Below are 18,172 nucleotides of genomic sequence, written 5' to 3' on the forward strand. Positions count from 1 at the left end.
TGTGTCTTAACCTACTTGTAAACAGTGAATATGCGAATAACGGCGGTAGCTTGAGTTGCGTGCAAATGCGACATTGTAATCGGAACATCTGGTACATTCTTATTTGCTTTTCCTTTAACAACCGTTGATAATTATGGTGTCTTGTAGAAAAACAACAATAAACTGCACTAGTTGGCTTACAGTGGTGCATTTGTGCAGCAAATTAGTATTGTGTCTTTAATCACCAATTAATACCTAAGAAGTTACACTGGATATATAGCTTTTATATTTCCATGTAAATATTCATTTCAAGAAATATATTACCGTAAGATTACCATGACTATTCAATAGTGCTATTAAATTAACTTATTTTTAGAATAGCATTGTTAGTTTCGGATTATTTTGTGCAGTATCAAATTGATATCAGCACGCCTAATTCTTAATTTTAATTTAGTTAATTGAATATTGATCAGTGAATACAATCACTTTAACAGCAATTCAATATTGCGGGATTCCATAGTTTCTCTGACTAGTTACAAAAACATTTTTATTGGCGGGACGCTATATAGGTGCTTTAGATTTTCTAGAAATGCTTTGAAAGTGTACACAGGAATTCATTTTGATTAAAGTAAACTTGAAACAAATTTCTTCTCTCCAGGGGCAACGGAAAAATGAAAACTCGTTCAGATGTTAGTGGCAGGTTACTGAACTAATTTTATTTGATTTATCTGATGCATGTAACGTTGTTTGGAACCATTTCGTTATCTAGACCACAGGAAAAGATCGACACGTACTGAACAAGTTGTAATGGAAACAGTTTCCGCTATTACACATTGAATATCAACAACTTTTTTCTAGATTTGAAACGTTTCAAACATAAAGATTTATAATCATGAATTTATAATAATTAATAACCAGGATAATTTTAAATTAAAGGAGTAGGTCCGGTAAGGACCGATTTTGGCCTCAAATTTCAGTTTCATCTGACGAAAGATTTTGACCACTTTTTAAAAACTTAAGTGTCTATTTCATTTGATTCAATTATTTTTTGTGAAAGATTTTAACTCATTTAGTCATAAAAACGGTCCGATGCAAGCTAAAATATGAAAAATCTACCAAATATGCGAAAAAATGTCACTTTTCAGATGGTTTTTGCCAAAAATAAAAGTGGCCGCATCCGTGTTCATCCTCAATCTTTATATATGTTATGTTTTATCATCAAATACAACTTCCATTGTAGTATTTTGGATGAACACGAATGCGGCCAGTTTCGTTTTACACAGAAACCGTCTAAAATTTAACTAAAATGCTTGAATTTTGATGATTTCAGTAATTTAGCATGACTTAATGGTGATAGTAGTTCGATACATGTGCATTGTATTGCCAAAAACAGCCAATTTTTATGTAGCAGAACCATTCTACTATCCAATAAATAACTAAAAGTTTACATTTTAACAAATTTGTAAAACTGCTATATTTTGGGGCCAAAAAGGGCTCTTACCGGACCTACTCCTTTCAAAATTATCTTTCTATATTGTCGATTAAATTTGCGTTTGTATACCACAAATTATATTTAAAGGGAGGGTGTCAACTAGAGGCAACCGTAGTTTATAGATATTAAAACCTCTTAAATCCATTTAGAAGATACAAATCATGGGAAATCAAAAACTGTAGGAATTGTATGAACTCCGAAGGTATCATCTCCTTAAAGGCATCCATTACCCGCCATGCGAGACCGTACTCAGTCAAGATGTCATAACGAGCACATTCCATTATGCTAAAAGCGTCGATTTTGTGTATATTTAATAGCAAGCAAATTGTACATACTAGAAATGAAGACATGATTAATGATTCTACAACCCAATAAAATATAAAATTACAACAAAAAAGCATTCTACTCTTATTACTTCACAAAATGTACATTTTTATCCTATTAGGAGTTTAGTCATCATGCTTTTCCTATGCACTGCTGTATCAATGTCATGACACGTGCATTCACGTGCATTCATAACTATAATTGCATTTTGTTGGGAAATAGAGTATAAGTCTTAGAATGCCTCGCGATTGTTGACTCTCAATAAAAATTACAGAATCTTATGAATGCCATCATCATTGTTCAAAATACAAAAATGTTTTCCTTTATAAAATGATAATAAATGTTATCTGCAATTGTTGTTTACACAGAAATCAATTATCATTACTTTCAACAAAAGATTTCTAAGGTTCGCATGTTTATATTTGAAACCACAAGTGCATTAAACTTTCAAATTGCTAAGGCAGCAACCAATTGATTTTCGGGGGGAGGGGGGGCTATGTTTTTTCTTTCAATTTTAGCATAACATATAGTGGTAGCTGAGGGTGAAACAAACAATTTTTTTTTCTCAGAGTCCAAAACAAATTATTTTGTTCACCAAAGATTGGAAACAAACTTTTTTTTCCAAAAAAAACCATAACCTCCCCAGAAATTCAAATGGTTGCTGCCTAATCAGAAAATCAAACTATTTCAAGTGCGTTTTATGATAGACGATTTCTGTGGTATGTTTTTTTATTTGTTTATACCTTATAACCCAATCGTCAAATCCACTGATAATATTTTATGCGTAGTAGAGATGACCAGGATATTGACGAACGAACCTATCTCGACGAACGAACGTATAAGGAGCGGTAATTGTATGTTTACAAACGTACCTAAAACCAAAAGGTGTTGTTATGTAATGATTTATATGTTTGAATTGTATTCGGATGCAATCAAGATAATAGAGAGAAATGTATTATGCATACCAACTTTAAATGGTTTTCATGGTTTATCGATAAAAGACGTATAAAAGTGTTACGTATGTTACGATATCATATGCATGTATTGTTTTACAATTGCTGGACGCATGATGAAATAAACATCACGCTCACGAGTATTCGAGTGCACCGACAACTTTTACTATCTTCGTACAGATATGAATGCATAATCTAGATTCTCTCAAACAATATGTAAATGTGATGCTGTGGAATCTCTTCTTTATCTTTGTTTTAATTGGGTATTAAAGTTATATATGTAATCTCATCGATCAGTTTATATATAAAAAAAATATGTCGGTTTTTTTTTGCCCGTTCAAAAATGTTTTTTTTAAATGAGGAGGGGCTTGGGGCAGTATGTTAAATGTTGTCTTGCACTTTTTGTGATCTCTGTCCTTTTTATTATTCACCCTATTCGGTCCTGCCTTATATAAGTTTATCCCGACTTTTTTATTACATAAATTGTCATCAGTCTTTTTTACACCACATTCATGTCCTGCCTTTTCAAATTTCATCCTAGCCCACCCCCTCCCCCCTAAAACTCACATGGTAGTCTGTTATCATACCTGTCAACCTCTGACGGAGCAATCTTTTTAGTTTTAAACTGGTCATCAGATTTCATACAAGGCTTACTTTGTCCATCAAAAATGCAAATGACAACATTGGAACCTCACAACAAATTTATATTTATAAGATAAATGCAGATACTAATGTGTATAAAAACAATACCAATAGCGTTTGTAAAGAAGACCCCCCCCCCCCTTTTGTGATTTCCTTACATATTCTCCTTTCACCATTAGGCAGAAACCTTGATCCCTGTTACAAAATAAAATCAGCAAAAAATATTTCTAAATAAAATTCAGAATGGAAATGGGGAATATGTCAATAAGACAACAACCCGACCAAAGAGCAGATAACAGGCGAAGGCTACCAAAGGTCTTCAACTCCGCGAGAAATCCCGTATTCGGAGGTGGGCCTCAGCTGGCCCCTCAGTAAAATTTTGCACTAGTTCATACTAGACTCCAACACATATAAACGAACTAAAATTAAAAAATACATACACGACTAACAAAGGCCAGAGACATGGGATAGGCGCAACTGACATGCGGCTAGGTTAAACATGTTTTGTGAGATCTCAATCCTACCTTATACCTATAGCCAATGCAGTTTTGGTCCTCGTGGAAGGAAATTTCGTTTAATAATTTAAGTTATGATCCTGGACACCAATGGTAGAACTAACGGAAATACAACAAACGATTCAAACCCAGAAAGTGCTGTTGAGGCATGGAGTACAAATGTATGTTATTCGTAAATTGTAAACTTGGTTATCACTTTTGATAATCAGCCAGTTGAAATGTACTTATTAATTAATAAGGTCCATCTGTGTGCGTGGGTACTAGGATGATCTGGTCCAATTTTTCTAGGGCTATATCCCTTAGTACCCAAAGATTGGTAAATTGGATAATAGTATTCGTATAAATTTGCAATCATAATGAATAAGCTATTTGTATCAATACACTAGCAATAAACTTCAATATCTATTTTTGTAGCATCCCCTTTTACGACATGCAAAATATTTAAAAAATAACCCCAAAATTTAGGAACTTATTTCTTTGATTTGATCAGGGTTCCTTGTAATCAGCCTTATCTGGTTTGTCTGGGGGCATAAGCCAAAGAAGATAGATAAATTTCGGAAAAGAAAACAAGATTTATAATTAAAAATAAATTATATCAATGTGGTAAAATTTGATATCTATGCTTTCACCATTTAATAACCCCCAAACACACTTTTGGGACCTCAAATTTTAAAACCGAGTCTTGAATATCGAGTGCACCTTCTTCTATTGCAGCAAACATTAAGCTATTTATGATTGGAGTAAACTTATAAACAGGTAATATTTCTTTAAACTACATGCAGAACCATGCAATTTCTTCCACTTTATGTTGAATTAATTCATTAATATGTATAAACTACCGCTCCCGCTTCGTACGATTCGTCAAGTTTCGCTTTCGTACGTTCGTTCGTCATTATCCTGGTCATCTCTAATAAGGACGAGTTAATTTAAACAAATTAGTACATTAGATATGTTTTCAAGTCATTTTGACGAACGAAAAAGGGTGATCGTTTGAACTGCGAGTGGAAATGAGTCCATATTTCGTATCTATTTGGAGTTATTACGGGACTGTAAATTAAAAAGATGAGCAGTTGCATATCTAGGATTCAAGGTTAGGGGGTGCAAACTTAAATTTTCGCCGAGCGGAACGAGACGATTTATTGTAGATAAAACTATCGAAATACTCTTTTTTAAGCTGAGAACAACCCATGTTTTGCAAATTCAAGAGGGCGTCCACCCGCCAAGCCCTGCTTATTCCACCCGTGATGAGAGAGGCGGTCTCATAAACTTCCATAATTTCTTAAAGTAGCCTGTGTCATACAATGATTCAAAAAGAAACTAACGAAGTATATTTACACATATTATCTTCTGTATGACTGCTTAATTCATGTCTTATAAATTTACATGCGAATTAGTTTTAGTAGAAAAGCATGCATCCCTTTACCTTCGGCAAGTGAAGGTGTACTTAATTTTAAATGATAAATAACGAAAAACATTTTAATGTTACAGTATACATTTAATCCCTTGGCTAAAACAATAAATTCAATACTTTTTACACAAATTAACGGATTAGAAAACTATACATAAACTGAGTGGTAAATTGTTTGTAATGTGTGTATATCTTAGGGAAATACTTTGATCTATATGAATGTTTATCGGATAATAAAAGGCAAGTTGACTGTTCTATATCATTTAGGAAGCAACTTCCATATTCTATAAAAAAAAATCTAAAAATCTAAACGAAGAACAATGTTCGATATATTTGATGGGAAATACGATGTAAAATACTCAACTCAAAATCCCCTCACAGGATCAAAATTAAAAAGTTGTTAAACATATTAATAGAATTCTAACATGTATATCCTTCAAAAGCGATATTTTGTCATCTTTATGCATTAATTAGTTGTTTAAATGTTTTGAAACCCGCAAAAAGCCTAAAGTACACATATAACTTTGAACGTAAGTCAAGATTGAACGACTTTAAGAAAACGTCCCAGAAAGATTGATAGGCAGTTGGTTCTACATTCTTATTGCATGTTCATATTAACAGCTGCGTATACCTAGATTCTATTTCCTAGATAAAGGACCAATTCATGCTAGCTTAAAATGTGGAACTCTATATGCTGGTCAAAGAGACGATTTCAATCTTTTGTAACAACGTAACAAAGTGTAGTTACATACTGTGGATTCATTTTATTTAGTGGATACACGTCTTCGTTAATTTCGTGGTAACAGAGAAATCACAAATCTAAATGTTCAACGAATTACAAATGTTCTTTAGAAACATATGCTTACTAAAACCAAAACCACGATATCAAATATTCACGAAAATTGGTACGAAAAAAAAATGAATCCACAGTATATAAAAATGATATAGGACCAACTTAAAGCTGTTTATACAATAATTAGCCTGTCTGCAAATTCTCTGGAAGATAGTGAAGTTGGTGTTTGGAGATATTTGTATAAGCAACAATAAAACAAAACAGTAATTACATAGCGTTGATATGCCTACACCACAATTAAGGCGAAGTTATAAACAAAGTCACAAAGGGACATGTCAGAAAAATAAACTTTGCTCAGTATGATGAACAGACTAGACTATAGTAAAGAAAGTGCCACATACACATCACAAAATAAGTCAAAAGTTCACTCTTGGCTATCTTCAAATGCATAAATACCAACCCAGAGATTCCATCTACCCTTTAGTAAAACGCATCACCAACATATTAATCTGTTCCTAAATATATTACATGCAAATCAAATCACAACTTTTGAAATTAACAAATAAACAATATAAAAGCACAAATCTTTATATTCACCTTGTTGGTTTGGTACATTCCTTGGTCTGTTCCTTTCCTGTCCTGTGTACACATACAGGCCATTATTGGAGGAACTGAAAATGTGAAATTTTAGATATGAATAAAACTGCATGGTATTGAATAATACAGTCGATAAAATACGAAATATTAGTTCAGATTAAATTGTTAGGAAAAGACCATTTAGAAATTAATTGTTACTTTTACAGACGTTAAAGGTTTATTTTTTTGTAAGTATTCTTTTGTAAGTATTTTTTTCTGTCTTAGGTCTATATTTCCCCCACTTTTACATATAGATAAATTAAACAGAGTGTAGCATGAGCCACAGCTGCTGTGGTCTGATAAGTGTAAAGAAGAGCCAGTGGCTAAATTCACATGTTACGGCTAAAATTGATATTAGTTATTCTGATCGTGATGCAAGAAATTTTGGTAATAATTTTTTTTTAAATTGTTTCCTGGATCTGGCCCTGAAATTGCAAAAATAGTCAAATTCTTTGCTCATTCATAATAACCCTAAGTTTAAACTTTATGTTAAATGAATATGATTGTATATTGTAAAGACTTTAATGCAGGAATGGCAGTTCATATGTCATAAGCATGTCAACATTTACATATTTGACCATAAAATGCTATCTTATACCTAATTTACAGAATTTGATTTGAGCAACAGCCTTAACCTTTATATCTAACACATATTAACATATTTGCACAGGTCATCTTGTAAACAATATCTATATCTTATGCTCTTCATTCTCTAGATATAGGAAGATGTGGTGTGAGTGCCAATGAGACAACTCTCCATCCAAATAACAATTTAAAAAGTAAACCATTATAAGTTAAAGTACGGCCTTCAACACGGAGCCTTGGCTCACACCGAACAACAAGCTATAAAGGCCCCAAAATTACTAGTGTAAAACCATTCAAACGGGAAAACCAACGGTCTAGTTCTTTTTACTTACATTTGTATAAAGGAAAGAACAACGATTTCTGACTGAAGTATATTCAGAAAACAGTACGAGGTTTTTATCCAAATTACTACATGCATAAAACAAAAACAGCTTACCACAGAATTAATATAAACAATCAAACACTTCAATATCAAGAGTATAATGTGAAAATAACACTGTATGAAAATGTGGAACGCCTAAAGCGCTTTTCTGGATTTACCTTCAATGAGAAACGCCCAAACAAGAGTTTGAACGAAATTTTTTGAAGACTCAATTTTGTCAAAAAGAATATTTTTGTGTGAAATCTATGCGAGTTGTTTTATATGAACGTTTATAAACGTTAATGAAGAAAGCACACATCTCACTTGCCAAAGAGAAAATGTGGCATTTGAAATAACAATTGGAAATGTTGCAGTTTCGTAACAAAATGCAGAATCAGCTGACTAAATAAACTCATTTTTCGTATTACATATCCAAATCACACCCCGGTTAATGTGATAAGAGAAATATCTCTGCGTTTGGGAAAACAGATTTTTAAAAAACACAACCATAAGATGAACATTATCATTCGCTCACACACATTTAACCTTATATTATACTTATATGTTTTCTAAGCTGATTCTATAAAATTGAGAATGGAAATGGGGAATATGTCAAATAGACAACAACCCAACCAGTACAAAGAGTATCATAATGATTGGTCTTTTAAATTCAAAGTAGTGTATTTCTCATTAACAAATTGATATTTGCTGCTGGACGTTCTGCAGAAATCAAACAATTATTAGACTGATATCCTTTATATTTAAAAGTCGAATCCCTAATTGCCTTAAAATGTTACACATGCCAAGTCAAATGAGAATTTTTAATCTGTATAGAATAGATATAAACAGATTTAATATGTCAACACCCTCGTGGTTTGGATCAGCATATTTGCAAATCATAAACAGAATGAAACATTGTCTCTTTGACTTGTAACTTAATTTTAGAGTGTAAATCGGAAAACAGTAGATTTGTTTTCCTTATTGGTTTATGGTAATGATTGAATATTGTGTAGAAAAAGAGAAATACTTCAAAGGAGATTTGTTTGGAAAGCTTTATTCGTAGTCAATTAGTCGTCGCTTGATTTATGATATTTACCTTGCAAGTAAGCCTCAAAGAGAAACACCTATTGTGCTGTAATATCTCTTTGATAGTATCTCAAAATCATTTATCACAAAGGTTTTAAGACGCATAATTAAACATGTTTTGATAAAAGTCAATGCCCGTCATACTTCATATCCGTCTTTTATGTTTTCCTGTGTGTCATTTTGAAATATTAGTACATTTATGATTTTACAGTACATTTGATAAACTAAGAACATTTGGTACAATTGCCAATGAGGAGACCAAATGACGTAAGATACTTTAGGTCAACATACGACATTCAATAATGGACTTTACCCATGCCGTTTAAGCCATAAAAGGTCCCATCAAGGAACAAATTGTAAAACAATTTTAGCAAGAAAACCAACGGCCTAATATATGTGCAAAACAATAAATAAAAACAATTATCATATTCAGCGACCATGCAACGACCACCACGTAATTTTAAAAAGGTCTTACTAAGGACCGAGACAAATAGAGTGCGTTGGAGTAAAATATGTTTGTGAGCGTCAATTCAATACTAACATATACTGGGACAGTGGCGTAACAGCACAACATAGGAACAAACTGTATAATTACTTGAAAACAGTGTGCAGCTATTCAAGTATCGAAGACCCAATTTGGATACCGATCTTAATACAGTGATGGTACTCACAGTTACTGATAGCTAGTCAAATCCAATGCAACTGATAAATATATCAAATATAAGAAAATGTGGTATGAGTGACAATGAGACAACTCTCCATACATGTCACAATGTGTAAAAGTAAACCGTCATAGGTCAGCTACGGTCTTCAACACTTGAATATTGTTTACAGTGCCAATAAAATAATTTGATTTGTGTTAATAAAATATGTATCTTTGTTCTTCCTTTTGTTATCATTTGTATATGAACAGCATATATAAGTATTAGAAGTTGATGAAATTCCTATTTAAATTAAATTCTGAAAGACAATATGGGTGTGGTTATAAGCATATAACAGGAACATATGATTCCTCTTTACCGTTTCATTTTGTTTGTCAATTTTTGTGTGTAATATGTGTACCAAAATTAAGCTTTCTTTCATGAAAAGTAAAATCACCAAAATACTGAACTTCGAGGAAAATTCAAAAAGGAAAGTCCCTAATTAAACGGCAAAATCAAAAGCTCAAATACCAAACGGATGGAAAACAACTTTCATATTCCTGACTTGGGACAGGCATCTTCTTATGTAAAGCTAGCTTAACCTCTCATTTGTATGGCAGTCACATCAAATTCCATTATTTTGACAACGATGTGTGAACAAAACATACAGACATAGTAGGTAAACATGTCAAAAATAGTGGTACAGCAGTGAACAGTGTGTTATAATAATCTTAATCAACACAAAAACAACAAATATGGAAGAAAGAAGCACAAACTAACCAATCATAGTTGCAAAAATTAAAGACGAGAATACATGTACAATAACATAATGACGGGATGTATAAGTACAGAGCCACGTCATATATGAACCAAAGGATACATATGCGATGTCTATATACAAGCTTGACTTATGAAAAATGATATAAACAAGTCTTCAAATTCGTCCAATGATAAAAAAGATAAATCATAACATTCATAAAAAGGAACGACTAACTTCGAAATTATGGACACATTTTCTTTTGTTCGAATGAATGAACAAAAACAAAGATGTAAAGGCACATCTATCTAAAACAATATAATTAACATAGTAAACCTGGTACATAATAAATACTAGCAAGTAATAATACCTAACCTGCTGCTATCATGCACTGTTGTACACTATAATAATTAGGCAACATCGAGCTCATTGATGCTTTGATAAGAAACTTTTTTTTTATAATTTAAAAATAAAGTTTTTTATTCATTATGTCAAATCTTGTCTCCTAAGATTAGTAATCTTTCAGAAGACTGCTTGTTATTATAGGGAACTAATATGTAAGAGGTTCAAAGATGCCTTGATGTTATGGTGCTCTATATGATGTGTTTGGCAAAGGTATGCCATTAATCCGACTTTATAACAAGAATGTGTGTAGATAAAAAGTTTCATTAGGATATAACAGCATCTTTTATTGATGATATGAAGTAAATGAAAGCAAAAGATGTCGTTACATAAGACATTCTGTTTGATGTGATCAACTGGATCAGATATGTTTAATACCTACAGAACTTATTAGTGCATAGTTCAATAGGAGTAAATGAAGCTGTTAATTATAAAATATGCATGATTTTTATCTTGTTACAAGTGTATGTTATGTGATGATAAAACACTTTTACATGTCATAGTAATTTAGAATGCATCTAATGACCGCAATAAAACAGATTTTTCCGATTGATTCCGATGTTTGTTCCAAATGTCAAATTACGATATTTGAAGATCAGACTGTTTACATAATTAAGTATAATGTCCGGAATTCCAAGTCACTTCCTTCACCTGTTAGTGTTTAATTAGAATGGTAGTCATCAAAACATCATTGGTATGTAGCGAGTACGTAACAAGTATGCAGCAAAAATGTGACAGGGTAATACCGATGAAATGCAATGTACCTATTAAACTATGTTAAAGGGGCATTATCTCAAGTTTGTCAGTATGGAATTATTTAATTACGTTTTTGTATTGTTCCAAACATTTACCAGAATGACATATTGCATAATAATTCGGTTTTAGCAGTTATTTTGGTTCAAGTTCATCAAAATAGACATGTGAGAATTTGAGTCAATTCGGTGAATTCAGCAGCTACAGATATAAGAAGTAAAGTCAAAAATGTAATAGAAAAAAACAAAACAAAACAACAAAAAAGAACAAGATGACGAACAAAAACATAATACACTTACACTTTTGGAACTTCAAAGACGAATATATGAGTAGAAAAATTAATAAAACAACATATAAGGGTAATACAAACCAAGAACCGACAGTGTTATAAAGATGGACAGGTTATGAAATTAAGGACCCAGTAAACCACATGTCTTCCACTTGTTTATAATATTACAAACCAGACGGCCGTACGCGTGTATTTTTTGTTTTGTAAATTATTGGTTTTTTTATATACATACTTTCGGAAGTTTTCAACACCCCTCCCCCACTCTTCAGTCAACTCATGCGCCACTGATATGTCATTGTTCACTTTAAAATCATTGAAGCTACTTAAACATAACATAATTGTAAGCAAAACATGACCTATGATGTTTTTTTGTTATTGATTTAGCTCCTTTCTAGCATTGTACTATTTCATGGGTTTAGACATAGACATATGAAAATGTGGTATGAGTGCCAATGAGGCAACTCTCAATCCAACTAACAGTTTGTAAAAGTAAACTAATAAAGATCAAAGTGCGGTCTTCAACATGAAGTCTTAGCTAACACCAAACAGCTAGCTATACAAGGGCCCCAGACAAGGCCCTCATACATTTAAAAAAGAAGATGTGGTATGGTTGTCAATGAGACAACTCTCCACAAGAGACCAAAATGACACAGATATTATCAACTAAAGGTCACAGTACGGCCTTTAACAATACGCAAAGCCAACACCGAATAGTCAGCTATAAAATTTCTCATCATAGATACCAGGATTAAATTTAATATATACGCCAGACGCGCGTTTCTTCTACAAAAGACTCACCAGTGACGCTCGAATTAAAAAAAGTTTAAAAGGCCAAATAAAGTACGAAGTTGAAGAGCATTGAGAAACAAAATTCATAAAAGTTTTGCCAAATACAGCTAAGGTAATCTATGCTTGAGGTAGAAAAGCCTTAGTATTTCAAAAAATTCAAAAATTTGTAAACAGTAAATTTATAAATATAACCATATCAATTAATATCAGCACAATAGGTGCTGACTACTGGGCTTGTGATACCCTCGGGGAATAAATCTCCACCAGCAATGGCATCGACCCAGTGGTTGTAAATAAACTCATCATAGATACCAGGACTAAATTTAGTATATACGCCAGACGCGCGTTTCGTCTTCAAAAGACTCATCAGTGATGCTCGAATCCAAAAAAAGTTAAAAAAAAAAGGCCAAATAAAGTACGAAGTTGAAGAGCATTGAGAAACAAAATTCCTAAAAGTTTTGCCAAATAATCCAAGTAATCTATGCCTGAGGTAGAGGCACTGTTTTATCCTGAAAATTCACCTATATAAAACTTATAATGCAGTATTATCGCGAAATATATTACTAGTATACAAAATAACTTTATGTTAAACTTTGAGAGGGTGCACTTACATAATTCACTATTTTACAAATTATAAACTTGTGTTTATAATAAAGAGAACTATTTTTATGACAATCAACGACAAGCGTAACAACTGCTCAACACCTGACGTACCACACACAAACACATTATATTATGTAACAATTGTTCTGATTTATGCATCATTACTGGTGTGCATCTTTATGGGGAGTTTTGATGAATCTATGGACTTATTATAAAGTCGATGCATAGATAACACGTGGAGTCATTTGTCATCCATGACATCAGTGTTCTGTTTGCTCTGCTGAGAAACACCTGGCCCAGTGGGTTGTCAAAAGAACAGCACATATACCCAATGAATCTATGGACTAATTATAGAATCGATACATAGATAACACGTGGAGTAATTTGTCAACCATGACATCAGTGTTCTGTTTGCTCTGCTGAAAAACACCTGGCCCAGTGGGTTGTCAAAAGAACAGCACATATACCCAATGAATCTATGGACTAATTATAGAATCGATACATAGATAACACGTGGAGTAATTTGTCAACCATGACATCAGTGTTCTGTTTGCTCTGCTGAAAAACACCTGGCTCGGTGGGTTGTCAATGGAACAGCACATATACCCAATGAATCTATGGACTAATTATAGAATCGATACATAGATAACACGTGGAGTCATTTGTCATCCATGACATCAGTGTTCTGTTTGCTCTGCTGAAAAACACCTGGCCCAGTGGGTTGTCAAAAGAACAGCACATATACCCAATGAATCTATGGACTAATTATAGAATCGATACATAGATAACACGTGGAGTAATTTGTCAACCATGACATCAGTGTTCTGTTTGCTCTGCTGAAAAACACCTGGCTCGGTGGGTTGTCAATGGAACAGCACATATACCCAATGAATCTATGGACTAATTATAGAATCGATACATAGATAACACGTGGAGTAATTTGTCAACCATGACATCAGTGTTCTGTTTGCTCTGCTGAAAAACACCTGGCTCGGTGGGTTGTCAATGGAACAGCACATATACCCAATGAATCTATGGACTAATTATAGAATCGATACATAGATAACACGTGGAGTCATTTGTCATCCATGACATCAGTGTTCTGTTTGCTCTGCTGAGAAAACACCTGGCTCGGTGGGTAGTCAATGGAACAGCACATATAACCAATGCATGTATGGACTTATTATAGAGTCGATACATAGATAACACGTGGAGTCATTTGTCATCTATGACATCAGTGTTCTGTTTGCTCTGTTGAAAAACACCTGGCTCGGTGGGTAGTCAATGGAACAGCACATATAACCAATGCATGTATGGACTTATTATAGAGTCGATACATAGATAACACGTGGAGTCATTTGTCATCTATGACATCAGTGTTCTGTTTGCTCTGTTGAAAAACACCTGGCTCGGTGGGTAGTCAATGGAACAGCACATATAACCAATGCATGTATGGACTTATTATAGAGTCGATACATAGATAACACGTGGAGTCATTTGTCATCTATGACATCAGTGTTCTGTTTGCTCTGTTGAAAAACACCTGGCTCGGTGGGTAGTCAGAAGAACAGCACATATACCCAATGAATCTATAGACTTATCATAGAGTCGATATATATAGATAACACGTGGAGTCATTTGTCAACCATGACATCAGTGTTCTATTTATTTGCTGAAAAACACATGGCCCGGTGGATAGTATATAGAACAGTACATATACTCGAAGATTTTTTTGGGTTTTTTTTTTGCCAAATATAAGTTATCTAAAATGTGATGCACTTTGCTTAAGTGTTCCTGTGCGTGGTAACATTACTACCATTGTATATAGTACAGCGAAAACATTAATTCTGGAACAACTGCATGGTACGACAACACTAGCCTATACATCTTACAACTGCATGGTACGACAATACTAGCCTATACATCTTACAACTGCATGGTACAACAATAGTAGCCCATACATCTAATATATTGTACTTAAGTTTGTAACTTAAAGGCTTGTCCCATATCATATCAAGTGTTCTCCTTTTTTGTTAGTTATAAAGTATATGTGTGAATATATATACTTTTGTTGGTTGTCCTTTGCTTTTGTTTTTAAGTTTAACGTCATTATGTCGTGTGTCAAAATTTCCGTCAAATATAACTAAATTTATTATAAACTAGTATTGATAGAAATCCAATATAAGATCAGAGACGTGTATTATGTCTCCGATAAGATCGAATGTTCAGTTTGATTACTCAATAATTACATTAGATGTTTGTTTCATTATAAAACCTTGTTCTAATTGGCTACCTGTACATCACGTATTATTCCTAAAGCAATTGCATCACTGAATAAAACTTATATAATTCGTGATAACACGTGGTCCCACAATAAAGTGCACAGGTGAATTAAATTTAAAAAATCTAAAATTCGTGTTTTCATGCTCCTTTAGCTGAATAATATAATTATAAGTATTGAATGCTTCTTTTTGTAACTTCATAGGGTTGTAAACGCGTTGACCGTGCGTACATTTTTAGAATGAAGCGCTTCCGCACTTCATAAAAAATGTACTTCGGGCAACGCTTTTACACCCCAATGAAGTTACAAAAAGAAGCATTCAATTCTTAAGTATAACATACAGCTTTATTTATATTGATAGAAGTGTTGGTTTTGGTTTGAGATATTCTCTTAATTTATTGACTATTTGATATTGAAAATAAACAAATATCAATTATTCCATCTTAGAATTTATAGGAAAATCAGATATTCAGAAATCGTCAGAACTTTAAAGTACAAATATAGTTTCTGTTTATTTCAGTTTTTGTTTTCATGAAGATCAGCAGTCAATTTCTGAACAACACGTTAATAAAGTACAATTATTCATACTTGATATTGAAAAGGGTGTTGATATTTTTCATATGCAAAATGATAATTTATTTCATTTCTATATAAAATGGAAAAATATGTAAATATTTTGGGTGGGTAAAATATTTCTAAATAATGTTCTGGATATGTTTGTTGTGAAGGGTCATAAAATTGTCATATATTTGTGTTTAATACTAATTTACCGTGCTTTCATAATGAAATTGTGCATTAAAGCATCTTTAGTCAAGCTTTGTCATTTATATAATGTTTATCTTAAAACAAATCTTTCATCCATAGCTAGATACATATTTAGAATTACTGCATAGTGTAAATTGCTGCATACGAATTATTAATTGAATATGTAAAACTGATTGAACCAGCTACGTTTATCCTAGTAACTTCATATTTTCAACAAGCATTGAAGTAAGAAATTTGTAAAACTAAATGGTAATTATTTTTAGATATATGACCAACAACAAGTAATCATTTTTAGGAAATCACTTGCTACTGGACAGCCTCAAAAGTTCAATATAGGAATAAGATTGAGAATGTAAATGGGAAAAGTGTCAAAGAAACAACAACCCGACCAATGAGCAGAAAACCGCCGAAGGCCACCAATATGTCTTATATACATTTATATTATATAATTTAGGGAGGAAGTGAGGGACCTAACACACCCATGCTATCTTATCAAACATTTTCGAGATAAAGTTATATGCATCAAAATAAATGAATTAAGGAGATGAGGTATAATTTCCATTGTGATCCACCAGCTGAGTTCAAATGAAGTGGATTTACTTGTAAGCAATTATATGGAACCGTACGCCATTCAACAATGAGAAACAGTTTAGTCCGAAACGTTTTCCTTTCATGACAATGAAAGCTATCAAACCGCACAGGATAGTGAGTATTTACGGCCAGTGTTATGTGATTGAGCAGGGAAAAATTACTGTTCTGGTAGATAATTTGTAAACGTTTGGGAATACAAAGTATGATTTCTCACAATGAAAGTTCATTTCAGATACATGCGTTGGGTTTTAATGTCTTAATTGTTTATGTTCGTTTAAGATTGGCGAATTTATACAGTCATTACTGATATTTTTTTCTTAATATATTATCTGATATTAACTCTGAAAAAAATACCTCATTAAAGCTGCTTTATTCTATGCATAAAACAAACACAAGGGTGCTTTGAAAAATTCATGTTCATGTTAACTTATTCCCATATCAACACACTTATATAACCATATTTTATATGCTTTAGTTTCTTTGAAGAAACTTGACTTTTGATCATTTCAAAAACACATAGCAACGCATGTTTAAAGTGATGAAAATAAATATTCGAAATTTAATTCATTTTTAAAAACTGGTTAAATCTAAATGCAAAATTCATAAATCAATTTGACAATCGAACGATTTGTGTGGTTGTATGAAAACGTTAGCTTTGTCATTCATATTTATATTTTTTAGTAGATAGGAAATAATGATTGTAAATATTTTTAGTCCAACTATTTGTGGTAATAGAAAGAAGACGTTCACTTAGGACCCTTTTCTGTCGCAAATTTAAATTCCATTGTTTTAAGATAATGAGTGATTCGAGTTGGTAATTTGACAAATGTAATTAATCAACAAGTGTAAATAATTATGCTTTAGTTAGAGAATAAAATACAACTATTGCTGTAGAACTTTCCTTGTAAAACTTTCAAAATACCACAAACTAAGAGACAATAAACGATATATGCCAGAATAAGAGATGTTGGTGTAAGCTGACAAAATTGTCTGGCGTTAAGACTAGACTTAGGGAACATAGACCGAATTGTTCGATAGTACTCAAGTCAGATTTATAAAAACATATATAATGTCAAAAGAGATTGCCAACATGTTATGCTTTATGTTTCAAACTTGGAACAGGAAAACTAAAATAAAAGTAAGTGGCTCCAAAGCACTAATTAAAAATATTCTATGTTACTGCACTTATTGTTTTCTAACAATCTCTTTGTTTTAACTGCAACAAAATAATGATAAAAATAACGTTTCCTGTGATCTTTAATGAAAGAAAATAATAGATAGTTTTGCAATTGTAATTAGCTATGTTCAGTTATACTAGTATAGGCATGCATAAATATCGAAGAGAAAGACTTCAATGTTGTGGGTTAATGAATACTTTTATTCAATGCTATATTTTTCAGATGTTTTACATTTTTTCTGTGACTGTCCTTCAGTATATGATTGACATAAACCCTGTATTTATCCTTCTTGTTCTTATATGTAAACTTGCAGACACACTCTGTAGTTACTATAAGACGCGTTTCGTGA

General features: G+C 32.5%; 1 protein-coding gene across 1 annotated transcript in view; it reads right to left on the reverse strand.

Annotated features, from left to right (window-relative positions):
* The window catches only part of LOC134699110 (inositol 1,4,5-trisphosphate receptor type 2-like), a 136,531-nt gene that overhangs the window by 65,274 nt on the left and 53,085 nt on the right, over nt 1–18,172 (reverse strand). Inside the window, exon 3 of the mRNA XM_063560801.1 lies at nt 6,704–6,777. Coding sequence (XP_063416871.1) covers nt 6,704–6,777 — 74 coding nt within the window. The remainder of the gene's footprint in view (nt 1–6,703; nt 6,778–18,172) is intronic.

The sequence above is a fragment of the Mytilus trossulus genome, unplaced genomic scaffold (genome assembly GCF_036588685.1).
Source record: "Mytilus trossulus isolate FHL-02 unplaced genomic scaffold, PNRI_Mtr1.1.1.hap1 h1tg000024l__unscaffolded, whole genome shotgun sequence".
Lineage (NCBI taxonomy): Eukaryota > Metazoa > Mollusca > Bivalvia > Mytilida > Mytilidae > Mytilus > Mytilus trossulus.